The 16392-nt window shown below is 49.2% G+C and overlaps 1 protein-coding gene across 1 annotated transcript in view; it reads left to right on the top strand.

Annotated features, from left to right (window-relative positions):
- The window catches only part of LOC127210856 (estradiol 17-beta-dehydrogenase 11), a 30118-nt gene extending 16603 nt beyond the window's left edge, over window positions 1–13515 (top strand). Inside the window, exons 5-7 of the mRNA XM_051170618.1 lie at window positions 780–917; window positions 10494–10610; window positions 13389–13515. Of these exons, the coding sequence (XP_051026575.1) occupies window positions 780–917; window positions 10494–10610; window positions 13389–13473 (340 nt within the window). The 3' untranslated portion in view covers window positions 13474–13515. The remainder of the gene's footprint in view (window positions 1–779; window positions 918–10493; window positions 10611–13388) is intronic.
- The last annotated feature ends 2877 nt before the right edge of the window (window positions 13516–16392 follow it).

The raw sequence follows: 16392 nt of genomic DNA, 5'->3' as shown, positions 1-16392 counted from the left end.
TGCAGAGGCAGGGAGAGAAGACTCCAGGCAAGCTTCACGGTGAGTGAGAGACCCCTGACTCCAAAAATAAGTGCATTAATGAAAAACAGTTTTAAATCCGTCTTTACACAAATACATACACACTATACACACACGCTCACTCACGCGCGTATTACAAATCTGAAACATTCTATTCTAGAAAACTTAAGAGTACTATACAGTGCAGTGGGAGGGGGAGGGGGAAGAAAACGGCTCTGAGGAAATTAAGCTGAGGCTCAGGAGAAGAATGAATGTACACAGAAGCATTTCCATGTTGGAATAAATTATAAACAGATCACAGTGACATTTTATGGAAGCAGCACTAATGGAAGCGAACACAAGTTCCTTGTCATCTCTTTTTTTTTTTTTTTTAATCTTTTTTGGTTTTGTTTTTAAGATTTATTATGTATACAGTGTTCTGCCTGCATGTATACCTGCTGGTCAGAAGAGGGCATTAGATCACATTATAGATGATTGTGAGCCATCATGTGGTTGCTGGGAATTGAACTCAGGTCCTCTGGAAGAGCAGTCAGTACTCTTAAACTCTGAGCCATCTCTCCAGCCCCCCTTTTCATCTCTTTAATGTGCTGAAATCCAGCTGCTTAGGCATGCAGCGTGCTTGAGGCTCCTGTGTGCCCCACAGATCTCTCTGCCAGGCCTGTGATGGGGGGGAGGGCGCCCCTGCCACAGGTCAGAGGCTCTCACCTAACTGCAGCTCCCCCCTGTGTCCTTGAATTCACTTGTGAACTCCTTTCTTTCAGCTCCAGCAAGTTTGCTGCTGTTGGGTTCCACAGAGCCTTGACTGATGAACTGGCTGCTTTGGGACGGACAGGAATAAGGACATCGTGCCTCTGCCCTAACTTCATAAACACTGGCTTCATCAAGAACCCAAGTACCAAGTAAGCTGGGAGCGGAGCGAAGCCTCAGAGTAGGCTGGGAGCGGAGCAAGGCCTTAGAGTAGGCTGGGAGCAGAGCCGGGCCGCGACACAGGTGTTTGCTGTGCATCTCATTCTGTGGCCTTCCTAAATACTTTAATCTCTGAAACACCTGACATCTGATGCTGTCTGTTCACCTTGCTTCCAGTTTTTGTAGACTGTGGGAAAACAGATGGGGAAACAAAGAGGGACAAAGGGGAGAGCCTAGCTATAAATACAGATTAGCAGGTGACCTGGCTAATCCTTCCTTTCTCCCCTCAACCCTGGATCAGACTCAATTACACATTCTTGTCTCCTGGACTGCGTGGGGCACATGCTGGGCTCCTGAATCCCAGAGATGGCTTATATTGGTACTGATGAGGAGAGCATGTGGACCCTGGTCAAAAGCCACGGGGTGACTCTCCTGTGGTCGTGTAGCTGTTCCTCCACAGTGCCCTGGAGCAAGGCACCGGCTTACAGTTTACTCACAGGGCAGGGAGGCCTCAGCTCCTCCCCACTCACTTTTGAGTTGATGTCAACTCCATGCAGGAAGTCTTTATACTCACATTAATAACCGGCTCTCACAACCGCGCTTGCGGCTTGACTGTTTCATGGTGGCTGCTCACTTTTCCAGGGAGCTTCAGAGTTTTAAAGTGAGTTGCCTTCATGGATCTGAGGCTCTTTTACATGTCGTATTGGTTGCAGATATTTTCCCAGGTGCGGCCCCCATGGCCATTAGGTTCTATGAGGTATTTAGAAAGGTCTCTTTTTCACCACCGTGTCACTTCCTAGTAGCTTGGATGGGAATGAAAGTGCCAGGATTGGACCCAGTGCTTCCTGTGAGGCCAGTACTCTGCCAGGGAGCTTCATGTTCTGGTCTTTTATGGCTGCACTTGTTACATTTAAACCTTCACCTGGGTTTACTCAGGCTTACAAAAGAACAGGTCACCACAACACAGCCTGATGGCTTTTCCCAAATAGTTAATGAGTTATTCAGTTCTACTTGTTTAACAACTCATTGTTTCCCTCACTGGCCTCAACTTATATCATAAATTCACATATGTACTTGGCTACGCATTTTCATTCTCTATTTGACTTTATTAATGACATAACTTTTTCTAGCATATTCTGTTCCCTCAAATTTTGTTCTTTCTCTTCTAATTTAGCTGTGGTTTTGTTTTGTGTGTGTGTGTGTGTGTGTGTAATGTATTTGAAATTAATGAGGAATATGAGGGCAATTAATTCACTTGGGAAGGCGGCACACTGTATTTTAAGCGTGGGCTGAGTGGAAGGCCAACACTGGACCAAAGCTGAGATCTGTCTAAAAGTGGCAGGAGCCCAGGAGTCAGCCAAACACAGGCGCCCCAACTTCTGCTAGGATGGAGTCCCAGGAACAGCATCGCATGCCACCTGCCTCCCTCGCCTAACATCCCAGCAACACTAAGGGAATGTCTCCTAGCTCACTGGAAGCGGTGGCTTACTGCTGCCCAGCCAGGAGGAGACCAAAGCTAACACTTGAAATACGCTGTACAGAATATACAGCCGTCATAGAGCAAAAAGACCATCATTGAGCCACGAAACAGCATTACGGTTTTTTTTCTCTTTAGTTTAGTTTGTTTTGTTTTGTTTTGTTTTGTTTCAAGACAGAGTTTCTCTGTGTAGCCTTGGCTGTCCTGGACTCACTTTGTAGACCAGGCTGGCCTCGAACTCACAGCGATCCGCTGGCCTCAAACTCACAGCGATCCACCTGCCTCTGCCTCCCAAGTGCTGGGATTAAAGGCGTGCGCCACCACACCCGGCTTCTCTTTAGTTTTAACATTGGTGCGCATATTCGTTTACATGGTATTGCATTAAATAAGGATTTTTTTTTCTTTTTAATTTTTAACCTGAGAACTTCTGTTTTCTTTAATTAATTTTTTGAAACCACTAAGTTGATTTATTTTATAAAGCGGTGTGCAGGTGATAGCAAGCTAAGTAACAATTTTAGAAGATTTATACAGTTATACAGTTTACACTAATAACAGCTAGATTGCCACATGACTCAGCAGTAATTAGAAAGTTAGAAGTGTGAAATTTATCATGATGATTTACAATGTGGCCACCAGTTAATAGTGAAACCTTGGACCGACCCCCAGTTGATGGAAATTGTTCATCTGGAGTCCAGCAGAGAAAAATCAAAGAACCTTCCTGTCCTCTGGTCATTAAGAGACATGTGTGCTAAGAATCTTCACATATATATTTTGCAGGGAAATGTAAATTTAGTCAGATCAACTAGGTATCCTAAAACCATAGCTCCAACCGATCTCTACCTCACATTTAGTGAATTTGTAATGTTGATAATAAATACAGACACATTTCCACAGGATGTTAACTTAAAAATTAAATAAAAAAATGTATTCATTGTTATTACTTGAATTTGTAATAAACACTTTACACACACACACCCCACCTACAGACATATGCTGCCTCATCCAGCCTTTCACGGTTTTACTGGGTGCTGGGATGGAAGTCACACCCATGCTGGCACAGCAGGCGCCTCACTGCCCAAGCCATCTCTCCAGCTCTCACTTCTTCTTCCATGTCATATGCACATACACAACTTTATGTATCTATGTACAGTCTAGGAATCATAAATGGATGACAGCATAGTTGTCTTTCTCAGTCTGGCATAATTCACTTGATATTATTTATCCCCGGCCAAATCTATTTTTCTCTAAACAACAAGTTTCTTTATGTGTCCACCACATTTTTCTTTACCCATTCCTGTCGTTGGATACCCAAGCTGGTCCCATCACTTAGCGTCTGTGAGTAGGAGCTGCAGGTAACACTGAGGTCTCTGTGACGTGTTGGTTTGCAGTCCCTCAGGGCCATCATGGCACATCACCATACTGATCTCCCTTCTAGGCCACATTCTCGCCTGTGTGAGGAAAGACAGTGCTTGTGTTTGCATTCCTAATGGCCGACACATTGTCACCTGAGCTCTGATTTCCTTTTGAAAACTCTAGGCGGCTAGGTCTGGGAGGTGGAACCTCAGTGTGGTGTGTTTGCATCTCTCTGGTGGCTGCTGAAGCTGAGCACTTTTTCATCTTTGTTGGCCGTTCGTCCTTTATTTTTTGAGAAATATCTGTTCTCTTTTCCAACCCATTTATTGCCCTGGTTTGGTACCTTGATATTTAGTTCCTTTAGTTCTTCCTACAATCTAGACATTACTCTTCTGTTGATGTATAGCAAGCTAAGATTCTGCCCCATCCCATAATTTGTCCATCTGTCTGTCTATCGTCATTTTGTTGTTAACTTTCCTGTGCAGAACTTTTAGTGTCATGAGACTTCACCCAAAAAGAATCTATGTTAAGATACAAGGTCCTTAGAATAAGAAGAAGCCCGTGTGCTCTGGCCTGCAGCTGTGGGTCCACCACCCCGGAGGCTAAATTCCGTTCCAGCCTAGAAACAAACAGCAAGCTGAAAAGCAAGACTATCTAGTTCAGAGAGCCAGTTCTTAACTCCATCTGTAGTAGCTATAAAACCCTAGTTTGACCCTAAGAAAAGGAGCAGGTCAGTCTGGGGTTGGGTAGCAGAGTTAATGAGAAGGAAAGTCTTGTTCATTAAATCAAGGGCTCGCATGCCAAAATAGCACGTGCCACTTCCTCTCTAGCTCGGGACTTAGACACTAAAATAACATATTGGCAACCCGAAAACCAAAACACACAAAGAAAAACGGGCTATCTTCCTATTGTTAAAACCAGATACCACATTTTTAACCGGTCACCGCTTTAATCTTGCCCCAGGGCATAGCTGCACAAGGCAAGAGCGCCCTCTTCTGGCAGGACTGTATTCACAGGAGAAAGAGCACTTTTTGAAAAATGTGACCCAACTGAACACTGAGCGCTGGGGCAGATGCTGTGTAGTTACCTGGGCTTAAGAAAGTCTAGCAGCTCGCCCACAGGCAGCAGAACGGAGCCTCAGACCCAGTGAGACAAAGCCAGAGGCTGGAGCAGCTTCTAGGTGGCTGAATTCGAAGTGATGCACCTCGTATTGATACTAACGGGCACTCTGGTGAGGTTTATCACTTCTCCTGTTTATACATGTAATACAGTGCGAATAAACGGGCTTTCCATAAAGGCTAGAGTTCACCATAGTCTGAGTTCATGGGAATTCCGTATTAGCATGCGTTCCAGTTAAGTTCTTGGGAATTATTAATTACTTGAATTAAATAAACTTGCATAGCAATAGAGTTATTTCAAGACAGTCACCTGCTAAATGCCAGAAGCGGAACAGTGTATTTTAGTGTATTTTATATCTACCTCTATTCTATGCTCTGATCCTACTTGCCAGCTTTGATCCTCTGGCCATAGCTTGATTATTATTCTTCTTCTTCTTCTCTTCTTCTTCTTCTTCTTCTTCTTCTTCTTCTTCTTCTTCTTCTTCTTTTCTCTCTCTCCCTCTCTCCCCCTCCCCTCCCTCCCTTTCTCTCTCTCTCTCCCTCTCTCCCCCTCCCATCCCTCCCTCTCTCTCTCTCTCCCTCCTCCTCCCCCTCCCCTCCCTCCCTCCTCTCCCTCTCCCCCTCCCTCCTCCCTCTCTCTCTCCTCTCCCCCCCTCCCCTCCCTCCCACTCTCTCTCTCCCTCTCTCCCCCTCCCCTCCCTCCCTCTCTCCCCCTCCCCTCCCTCTCTCTCTCCCTCTCTCCCCCTCCCCTCCCTCCCACTCTCTCTCTCCCTCTCTCCCCCTCCCCCCCCCTCCCTCTCTCCCCCCTCCCCTCCCTCTCTCTCCCTCTCGCCCCCTCCCCTCCCTCCCACTCTCTCTCTCCCTCGCTCCCCCTCCCCCCCCCTCTCTCCTCCCCCTCCCCATCTCCCTCTCTCCCTCCCCTCCCCCCCTCTCTCCCTTTCCCCCTCTCCCGCTCTCCCCTCCCCTCCCTCCCACTCCTCTCTCCCTCTCCCTCCCCCTCCCTCCCTCCCTCTCTCCCTCCCTCTCTCCTTCCTCTCTCCCTCTCTCCCCCTCCCCTCCCTCCCACTCTCTCTCTCCCTCTCTCCCCCTCCCCTCCCTCTCTCTGCTCCTCCCTCTCCCTCCCCTCCCTCCCACTCTCTCTCTCCCTCTCTCCCCCTCCCCTCCCTCCCTCTCTCCCCTCCCTCTCTCCTCCCTTCCTCTCTCCCCTCTCCCCCTCCCCTCCCTCCCACTCTCTCTCCCGCTCTCCCCCCCCTCTCCCCTCCCCTCCCTCTCTCTCCCTCTCCCCCCTCCCTCCTCCCACTCTCTCTCTCCCTCGCTCCCCTCCCCCCCTCCCATCCTCTCTCCCCTCCCTCTCTCCCTTCCCTCTCTCCCTCTCCTCCCCCTCCCCTCCCTCCCACTCTCTCTCTCTCCTCTCTCTCTCCCTCTCTCCCCCTCCCCTCCCTCCCTCTCTCCCCTCCCTCTCTCCCTTCCCTCTCTCCCTCTCTCCCCCTCCCCTCCCTCCCACTCTCTCTCTCCCTCTCTCCCCCTCCCCTCCCTCTCTCTCCTCCCCCTCTCTCCCCCCCTCCCTCCCACTCTCTCCCTCCCTCTCTCCCTCCCCTCCCCTCCCTCCTCTCTCTCTCTCCCTCCCTCTCTCCCTCCCTCTCTCCCTCTCTCCCTCCCTCCCTCTCCCCCCTCCCTCCCTCTCCCTCTCTCCCCCCCCCTCCCCCCTCTCTTCCCCTCCCCTCCCTCACCTCTCTCCCTCTCCCCCCTCCCCTCCTCCCTCCTCTCCTCTCCCCCCTCTCTCCCTTCCCTCGCTCCCTCTCCCCCCCCCCCTCCCTCCCTCCTCCCGCTCTCCCCTCCCCCCTCCCTCCCCTCTCCCTCTTCCCCCTCCCCTCCCTCCCTCTCTCCCTCCCTCTCCCTTCCCTCTCTCCCTCTCTCCCCCCCCCCTCCCTCCCTCTCTCCCCTCCCTCTCTCCCCCTCCCCTCCCTCCCTCTCTCCCTCTTACCTTCTCTCACTTCATACAGCCACATGGTCTGGCTTTTAGCATATCAACACAAAAGCAATGATGTCTGCTATGCTGCTAAAAATTGGTTGTTACAGATATAATCCTGGGGTGCCCGGAACACAAAACACACTGTAATGCATTTCCTTCTCCTTCCTTCCTTTTATTGATTTTTAAATAATCACTTTAAAACCTCCATGTGATTATGCTTAACTCATATCTTAACCATTGATTTCCCCCCCTAAATCTGCTACTAGAAAAATAGGAAAGCCAAATGATTACTACTTAAGATACAAAATTACTTTTTAAAAATTACTTGTTACATATCAAGAGATTTACTTTTTTACCACCTGGAGGCAAAAGCCAAAAATGCAATGCCAGTACTCAGGGCCTAAGGAACACGGCTCAGTTTGTAGGGTGCTTTCCTAGCGTGCACAAGCCCCACATTTATTCTCCAGCACCACATGAAGACCAGAGTAGTGAGACATGCCTGCGATCCTAGCACTCGAGGGAGAGAGCCCAAAGAAAAAGATGGATAGCCTATTTCTCCACCCAGAAGGCTGGAGATGGAGGTGACAAATAGACTAATGATCTGTGCTCTCTGTAGGGCCAGAGCCTCCCACGCTCCCTCAGCCAGAACGGGAGGTGTGTGATAGCCCAGGTGACTCCTAAGCACACCAGATCCTTCCCTGGGCCTTAAGCTGCCACAGGGAACCGTCCCTAGAGGCCATCTTCTTGGAAAGAGCAGCACATGCTTTAAACTGAGCTCCGTGTCACTCTGCCTCCTTGTGCACAGGGGATTGTATTACACCAGGAGACTGCTCTCCAGCTTAAATATGCTTACAGTAGACTGCTTCAGGTCAGACACTAAAAGTCAGAACCAACACTGTCTAAGTCATGCCTCACGCTGATCAACACTCTGCTGGCCCTGGTGGTCACAGGGACCCCCATAGAGACCCTGTTGGTTCAAGAACAGGCTGTTTTTAATTAAGTCTTCTTGAAGTAACTTATCTCCTTCTGTCCAATTAATGTGATAAACAATGCAGCATGATCTAAATTATTAGACTAAGTGCAATTGATAATCCTTACTTTTTCATAGCCAACTCTTAAGACATTTCTCTTTTATTCAAATATAGCTGTTTTTCCTCTAGATATTCGTGTGTGTGTGTGTGTGTGTGTCAGAAAGAGTATCTCATCTCAGCTAGTCCATAAGTAGCTGTTAGGTACTTGTATAGCTGTGTAAAGTGCTAACAGCAGATGTGCATTTCGCCATCACATTCTGGGGAGTGTTGATGCTCCCTGGTGCTCATCAGGGGATGCCCTATGGGCAGCTGAAACCTGCCCTGGGAGGGAACATCAGTTCTGTGGAAACCACCAAGCCCTCAAAAACTGAGAGCCTGTCCTTTGGAGAGCCACTTGTTAAACACTGGCCAACTCAGGCTGCCTTGTGCCCATTTTTATATGTTTGGTTGTGAGCCCAGCCTTTAATGGCTGAGCCATCTCTCCAGCCCTTGTGCCCGTTTTTAGATTAAGAAACAACAAACGTTAAAACCCAAGTTTTTGATGTAAGCAGTTGAATTTCTGCTCCCCACCCAGTGGCTCAGATACTTACATGATAAGTCAGTGCTCAGTCTTCCTCCTTGTCCATAATTCCCTCCTGAAAGGTTGGCTCACAATATTGATGGCCACTTTCTAGAAAAGTCATTGTGAGCATTTACTGAGCATGATTGCGTTTCCTATCAACGCAAGGATGTGGGAGAAGTTGAACTTTATCTGAAAAGTCCTTTCCTTCGGCCTCTTTAAACCACAAGACCTGAGAGTTACCCTACTTCATTCTGGAATTGTTTGATCTTAGGCAGTGCAAAGGACATCAAGCAACAATCAGTCACTGTAGCTCTTCCTGATGGCAGCACCAGGCCACAGTGTGCACTTCCTGATGGCAGCACCAGGCCACAGTGTGCACTTCCTGATGGCGGGCACCAGGCCACAGTGTGCACTTCCGGATGGTTGGCACCAGGCCACAGTGTGCACTTCCTGATGGCGGGCACCAGGTCACAGTGTACACTTCCTGATGGCAGCACCAGGCCACAGTGTGCACTTCCTGATGGCAGGCACCAGGCCACAGTGTGCACTTCCTGATGGGCAGGGCATTCCTGAGGCGGGCACCAGGCCACAGTGTGCACTTCCGGATGGTGGGCACCAGGCCACATTGTGCACTTCCTGATGGTTGGCACCAAGCCACAAATGTGCACTTCCTGAATGGCGGGCACCAGGCCCAGTGTGCACTTCCCGATGGCGGGACACCAGGCACAGTGTGCACTTCCCAATGGCAGGCAACCAGGCACAGTGTGCACTTCCTGATGGTTGGCACCAGGCCACAGTGTGCACTTCCTGATGGCGGTCACCAGGCCACAGTGTGCACTTCCTGATGGGCTGGGCACCAGGTCAAAGTGTGCACTTCCTGATGGCGGGCACCAGGTCACAGTTGTGCACTTCCTGATGGCGGGCACCAGGCCACAGTGTGCACTTCCCGATGGCGGGCACCAGGTCACAGTGTGCACTTCCTGATGGCGGGCACCAGGTCACAGTGTGCACTTCCTGATGTCGGGCACCAAGCCACAGTGTGCACTTCCTGATGGCGGGCACCAGGCCACAGTGTGCACTTCCTGATGGTTGGCACCAGGCCACAGTGTGCACTTCCTGATGGCGGGCACCAGGTCACAGTGTGCACTTCCCAATGGCGGGCGCCAGGCCACAGTGTGCACTTCCTGATGGCGGGCACCAGGCCACAGTGTGCACTTCCTGATGGCGGGCACCAGGCCACAGTGTGCACTTCCTGATGGCGGGCACCAGGCCACAGTGTGCACTTCCTCATGGCCGGCACCAGGCCACAGTGTGCACTTCCTGATGGCAGCACCAGGCCACAGTGTGCACTTCCCGATGGCGGGCACCAGGCCACAGTGTGTACTTCCTGATGGCGGGCACCAGGCCACAGTGTGCACTTCCTGATGGCGGGCACCAGGCCACAGTGTGCACTTCCTGATGGCAGGCACCAGGCCACAGTGTGCACTTCCTGATGGCGGGCACCAGGCCACAGTGTGCACTTCCTGATGGCAGGCACCAGGCCACAGTGTGCACTTCCTGATGGCGGGCACCAGGCCACAGTGTGCACTTCCTGATGGCGGGCACCAGGCCACAGTGTGCACTTCCTGATGGTTGGTACCAGGCAACACTGGTCATATTTCCCTTGACATGTGAGACATTGTCCTATAAAGAGTCTTAATATATAATAACATTTCATAATTATACTCATTCCCAAGATGACTGACGTTTTAAACGTGAATTTGTTAGCTCTAGTTTACCTAGTCATTTCTCTAATTGCCATTCTTAAGGACTATATTATCTCTTGCATTGGGCAATTGTAAATCTTCAGAGGGAGCACCTTTGTGGAAAGCTTACTGCAGCATGTGGTGCACGCTGTGCACTAAGTAGGTGGCTGGTGTCCGTAGCGGCATGTGCGGTTTCCGAGAGCCTGTGGTGGAGGTGGCTGCTTTGACCAGTCAGTGCTCAGGCCCACGGTAATTCCCCTTGTTCAGCCTCATCAAGGGGCTCTTGTTTCTGAAGCCTGCTTCTGTTTCAGTTTAGGGCCCACCCTGGAACCTGAGGAGGTGGTAGAGCATCTCATGTATGGCATCCTCACCGAGAAGAAAATGATTTTTGTTCCGGGAGCTATAGCGCTGTTGACAGTATTGGAACGGTAAGTGGCAGCTGTGTTTGCGTGCACTAGACGTCAGCACATTCCTTCGAGACTTAACCTCAGGTGGTCAACTGCAGTGATGTGGGAGTAAGCTGTCAAGAAGCTTAGGCTGAGAGACTCTATCAATTTTTAAAGCTGAGGAGGACTGGAACAGCTACTGAAATATTTTCATGTGTTTTTAAGGCTTGTTAGACTTTCTTTAAAAATAAATTTATGTACCATATCAGTGAACAAGAATGCTTCTAAAGCAGTTTTAATAGTAGAATCATTGGAGAGTAAGATTTGAAAAGGAGGCCACAGTTAGATTTTTTATTACTATTATCTTTCTGTCATCTGTAAAGCAACATGCTTATTATCAATACTTGGTGATTTCAAAGAAATCTGAAAGTCACGGTCTCATAGTCCAGATGAAAACTGGTTGAATTTTAAATTCTGTGGCTGACAGCAGAAAGGGGGTAGTGTGAGAAAGCTATTGTAACTGTGCCCACCTGGAAACAGTAGCTTCCATTGTTTTCTGCCTCCTAAATGAAGGGCAAAACCAAGTCAAGAACCTTCCCATTCGGGGATCCGTCTATTGAGTCCAGAAAAGAAAAAAAAAGAACCCAGCTTCTGTAAGGCAGGAAGAAAAACTAGCAAGGGACTTTGAAACTTCCTGAACAAGGCATTTCACATAGCTGCCACAGCCTTTGCTCAGCTGGTAACAAAGTTCGAATTTAGACACTCACTCACCCAGGGCACCTAGGAAATCTCATGCTGTAGAAAACCGTCCTGGAGCACGGCAGTTGCTGGGTGATTCTAAGTTCAGGGGTCTTGGCCTTGCTTGTGCTGTGGTCCCTGGATTCTGAGTACCTTTGTCCCTGAGAGCGTGTTACCCTCGGACCCTGCAGAGGGTCGTATTACTGTCTCTGCAGCACTTCTCTGGTGCACGCTGGAATTCCAGGGAGCCTGGCACCTGTCCCCCAGCTCTTCCAGCGACTCTGTGCACAGCCGAACTTAGATGCCTCTAAAGCATGAGCCCCCCATTCCCCACCTGAGAAAGCTGGGTAGCCCTGAAGCTGTGCGGACAGTGAGCCTCCAGGAAGCTGAAGAAGCAAGCGCCCCGCCCAAGCTCTGAACCTGGGCGGAGGCTTCTCCCACTCGCTGAGATCGCTAGGCACCTTAATACAGGGCTTTCGGATCTGGACTCAGAAATATGTATTTTCACAAGTAACTGCCACCAGCAGCTGGTCCAAAAAGTCATATTTTTTTAAGAACTAAAAACAAATGATTAAACAAACAAAAAAGCCCTTAAGAGTTTCTATCACCTTCTGCTCAAAACCCAGTGGAACACATCCTCGTCTGTAGGTTAAAAAGCTCAAGGGAAGACCTAGAGAACTGCTCAGCAGCCTTTAGTTCCCAGTGCAGTGACTCACAGAGGTCCTTAACTCCAGTTCCAGGGGATCTGGCTCCCTCTGCTGGACCCAGCGGACACCAGGCACACACACCTAGAGGCAAAGCCCTCATCCACATTAAATTAATCTTTTTTTACAAATACAAAAGCCTAAACCTGGCAGTAGTGGCGCACACCTTTACTCCCAGCACTCACGAGGCAGAGGCAGGCAGATCTCTAAGTTTGAGCCATCCTGGTCTACAGCATGAGTTCCAGGATAGCCAGGGCTACACAGAGAAACCCTGGGGGTGGAGGCGGGGGACGTGGAATCTAAAGTTCACCATGAGCACTCCCTGAGCGCCGTGCGTCACTGCTTGCTGCTGTTACTGTTGTAACTGCCACTGCATTTATTGAGCGAGCAGTTTCCAAATCCGGTTTGAATGCTGTCAAGCAGAGCACTGTATATCAGTGCATTTATTGAGCGAGCAGTTTCCAAACCCGGCTTGCATGCTGTCCAGCAGGGCACTGTATATCAGTGCATTGGCACACATGTACATCCCGCTTATTTTCTCAGACCCGCTGGACTGTGAGAAGCTTCTAAATGTTCTTTTGTTTTGTTTTGGTTTGTTTTTCTAGATAGGTTCTCTCTGTGTTAGACTTGGTTGTCCTGTAGTCACTTTGTAGACTAGGCTGGCCTCAAACTCACAGCGATCCACCTGCCTCTGCCTCTCGAGTGCTGGGATTAAAGGCGTGCAGCACCACCCCTGGCCCATAAATATTCTTTAGTACACGCTGCTGCATGTCAGTCACTGTTCATAGCCTTTTATAGTCACAGGAGTTGTTCATAAGATGAGTTGGGCATACATTTTTCATATACATTTAATGTAAATGCAAAATAATTTCTTCAGCATTATGCTCAAAACCAAGGGCCCTGCCTGCATTTCTGCTTTCCGCTCTTCTCTGGGCTTCTGTGGAGCATTTCAGTAATGTTCTAAACTATAAAGCAAAGTATCAGCTCTGATTTTTACTTTCTTTCCAGCTCCAGGCTGTTTTTTAACACTTTAGTATCTCAACTGTTCAGTTTTGTATACCTCCACTCAGAGATCTTTTTTGGGGGGAGAAGAGTAGAGTATATTTATTTCAAAAATAAGTAAATACATATATGTGTATATTGAAAAGGTGTTTGGGATAGTCCTATTCCAGAGAAAGCTAAACCCCTTGTTCCTCGTTTAAGAAGGAAGTAAATTTAAATGGAAAAAAATCAAGTCCAAATTATGGTTCATAATAATGTCTATCTATGATGACTCTGACACAATACATCATCAATTAAATATTAAGCATTTTAAACAAATGTTTTTACAAATGTACGTAGTGTCCCTTTTCTAATTGTGTTTACATGTCTCTTTTAGGATCTTTCCTGAGAGGTTCCTGGGCATTTTAAAACACAGGATCAATGTTAAGTTTGATGCCGTTGTTGGCTACAAAGATAAATGAAGACGAGTCATGGTCTCCCTGAAAGCCGGTTCACTGGGTCCCCGCTGATTTCACGATAGTAATCAAAATGATAGTGTTTTTAATGTTTGATTTTCTGTTTACCTTGTTTCCTCGCTGTCTCCTTTGGAAGCTGTGACCATTTTCACTGCAGCCAATTTGGCATCATGGAACCAGGCAGCCTTGAGAGAGCTGCTCCCGTGGGAGGGGGGAAGAGAGCCGCTCCCGTGGCGGGGGGGGGGAGAGCCGCTCCCGTGGGGGGGGGAGCCGCTCCCGTGGGGGGGGGAGCCGCTCCCGTGGGAGGGGGGAAGAGAGAGCCACTCCCGTGGTGGGGGGAGAACGCTTGATTTCATGGTAATAATTTCCCTGGATTTTGTAGCTCATCCACCAGGTTTCCAGAACTTGTACTGTCAATTTTATTTACAGTATTTGTAATTGCACTTCAGTTTATATAGTTCACATTTCCTCTCCTATTCCGTATTAATTCAGAAACTTTATCCTCTCAAGATGGAAGGAAGGGCTGCCCGGTGCCATTCCACAGTGGTTTCACGCGCACTGAGACATCCCATCCCATGTGTCAGCGCTGTTTCCTGAGGCACCAGCCCGAGGAGGCTGGAGTGGAGGCTGGAGAGGGATAAGAGCATATGTAGGATTTCAGGCTGCGGTACAGGAAAACACACTTACACATGGCATAATAAACGGACCAAATGTCAATGCTCAGTGTCTCTGTCTGCTGTAAATAGAGTATGGCATGACCTTTAAATTAAAGGAAAATCAACAATGCCACCCCCCCAAGAGCTCCGTGAATGCGAAGTTCAGCGAGGTGGGACTATATGTTGAAAAACGACTGATTGTTAAGTAGCTGGTAAGGGACACACTTTGGGGGTTACCTCCGATTGGGCTGGCATGCAGCTCGGCTGGCGCGGTACTCACCTAACAGGCTCATCACGCTAGGGGCTTGATGTGAAAGCACACGCACACGCACACGCACGCCTATCCCTGGCTCTAGAGCTGGAGGTAGGAAGAAGTTCAAGGTCCCACTTAGCTGTGCAGTGAGGTGGAGCTCAGGATACCTAAGACCATGTTTTGGTTTTGTTTTTTTAAACAATGGCACACGCCTTTAATCCCAGCACTTGGGAGGCAGAGGGAGGAGGATTGCTGTGAGTTTGAGACCAGCCTGGTCTACAAAGTGATTCTAGGACAGCCAAGGCTACACAGAGAGACCCTGTCTCGGGGGAAAAAAACAATGACACTTGAAAGTGAAGAGCCTAAAGGTATATGATGCTGCGATCAGTCACAAGACGGATGGGCAGAAGCAAGCACATGAGCTTCCTGTGGGCAGCCCACTCGTTTGTGCACGGCTGGTGAATGGCTGTGTCCCTGGTTTAGGCAGAGCCCCAGGGATTTTGCCTCACGACTGTGTGTCACTGCTGTGCTGCCTTTCCATGCGTGTCCCTTAGGCCTGGCATGAGCATGGACAGACCCGCAGGTGCCCTGCTCCTCCATAGGCCTGGCATGAGCATGGACAGACCCTCAGTGCCCTGCTCCTCCATAGGCCTGGCATGAGCATGGACAGACCCACAGTGCCCTGCTCCTCCATAGGCCTGGCATGAGCATGGACAGACTCTCAGTGCCCTGCTCCTCCATAGGCGCGACTCCCAAGTGTGGGGTTTCACTTTGAGATTTAGTTTGTAGGGCACGGCTTTTACCAGCTGGTAAGGTCTTCTTCGTGTGCCGTGGAGAGGGGCATGGTCCAGGGCTCTGAGGATATAAATGAGAGCTCAGAGGGACCGTGGCATGGTGTGGCGTGGCGTGTTGGTGTGTGGTGCGTAGCAGTTCGAAGAGACCAGAGTCGGACAGTGTGCTGGTTTGGAGCAGATGGATGGAGACAAACGCCTCGGGGCTCAGCAGCTTGGCAGAGACTGCTGGCTGCTTCTGTTGTTGAGGGAGATGGGTATAGCCCCAAAGACCCTTCGACCCCAAACAGCCAGGAGAAATAAAGGGGCCCCTCTCCCTACTAACCTCCCCTCTCCTTCATAGGGTTAGGAGGTTGGGATGGAGGTTGAGGCCTAAAGACCCCAAATAAAGTAGAGTTTTTAAAAAAAAACAGAGTGCTACACAGAAGTGTCGGTACTTAAGTTGAGGTTTATGACATCTGGTATCTTGGTTTTCCCAGCATTATCATGGAGAGGACTGTTTTCCTATAACTTACTCCTCAACCTCGGTGTTTTAAGCAGAAAGTTACAACTTTAATGCTGAAGTGCTGTGAAAAGGTGAGTCGAATAGCTCAGCTTTGTTGACCCATGTTTTAGGTTCCTCTATTTTATGTCTGGGTATGTGCGTGCATAAGTAAGAGTGTGTATGTGAATATGTGAGTGTGTGTGTGATTGTATGAGTGTGAATGAGTGTGTGTGCGTGAGTGTGTGTGAATGTGAGCATGTGAGAGAATGTGTGCGTGCGTGCGTGCATGCGTGCGTGCGTGCGTATGTGTGTGTGTAGAATTGGCTCTCTTCTTTCACTATGGATCCCGGGGATCAGACTCAGGTGATGGGGCTTACATGGCAAGCACTTTTGACTGCTAAGGCATCTCACCCGTCCCTTAAAGTTTCTTTAAGATAATGTTTCAATCCCCTAACTTTCCCCACCATGAATAAATATGACTGCACACACATGCATGCACATATTCAAACAATAATAGATCATTAGCTGATGCAATACTTCCAGAGTAGCTTTGAGAGGTGACGTTTTCTGTTGAAACATGGTACATGACTGCCCCTCAGATAAGCGGGTCCAAAGGGCACAGCCTGCTGGGTTCTCTGACCTGCCTTGGGCCTATGGTAGAAACTGGCATCATTTCAAAAGCCAAAGGTGTATCTGATTTGTCGGGGGACGCAGTCAAAGCCCGCCTCTCCTCCAGCAGCC

This window comes from Acomys russatus, chromosome 28, assembly GCF_903995435.1.
Source record: "Acomys russatus chromosome 28, mAcoRus1.1, whole genome shotgun sequence".
NCBI lineage: Eukaryota > Metazoa > Chordata > Mammalia > Rodentia > Muridae > Acomys > Acomys russatus.
This window is presented reverse-complemented; position numbering and strand designations above follow the sequence as displayed.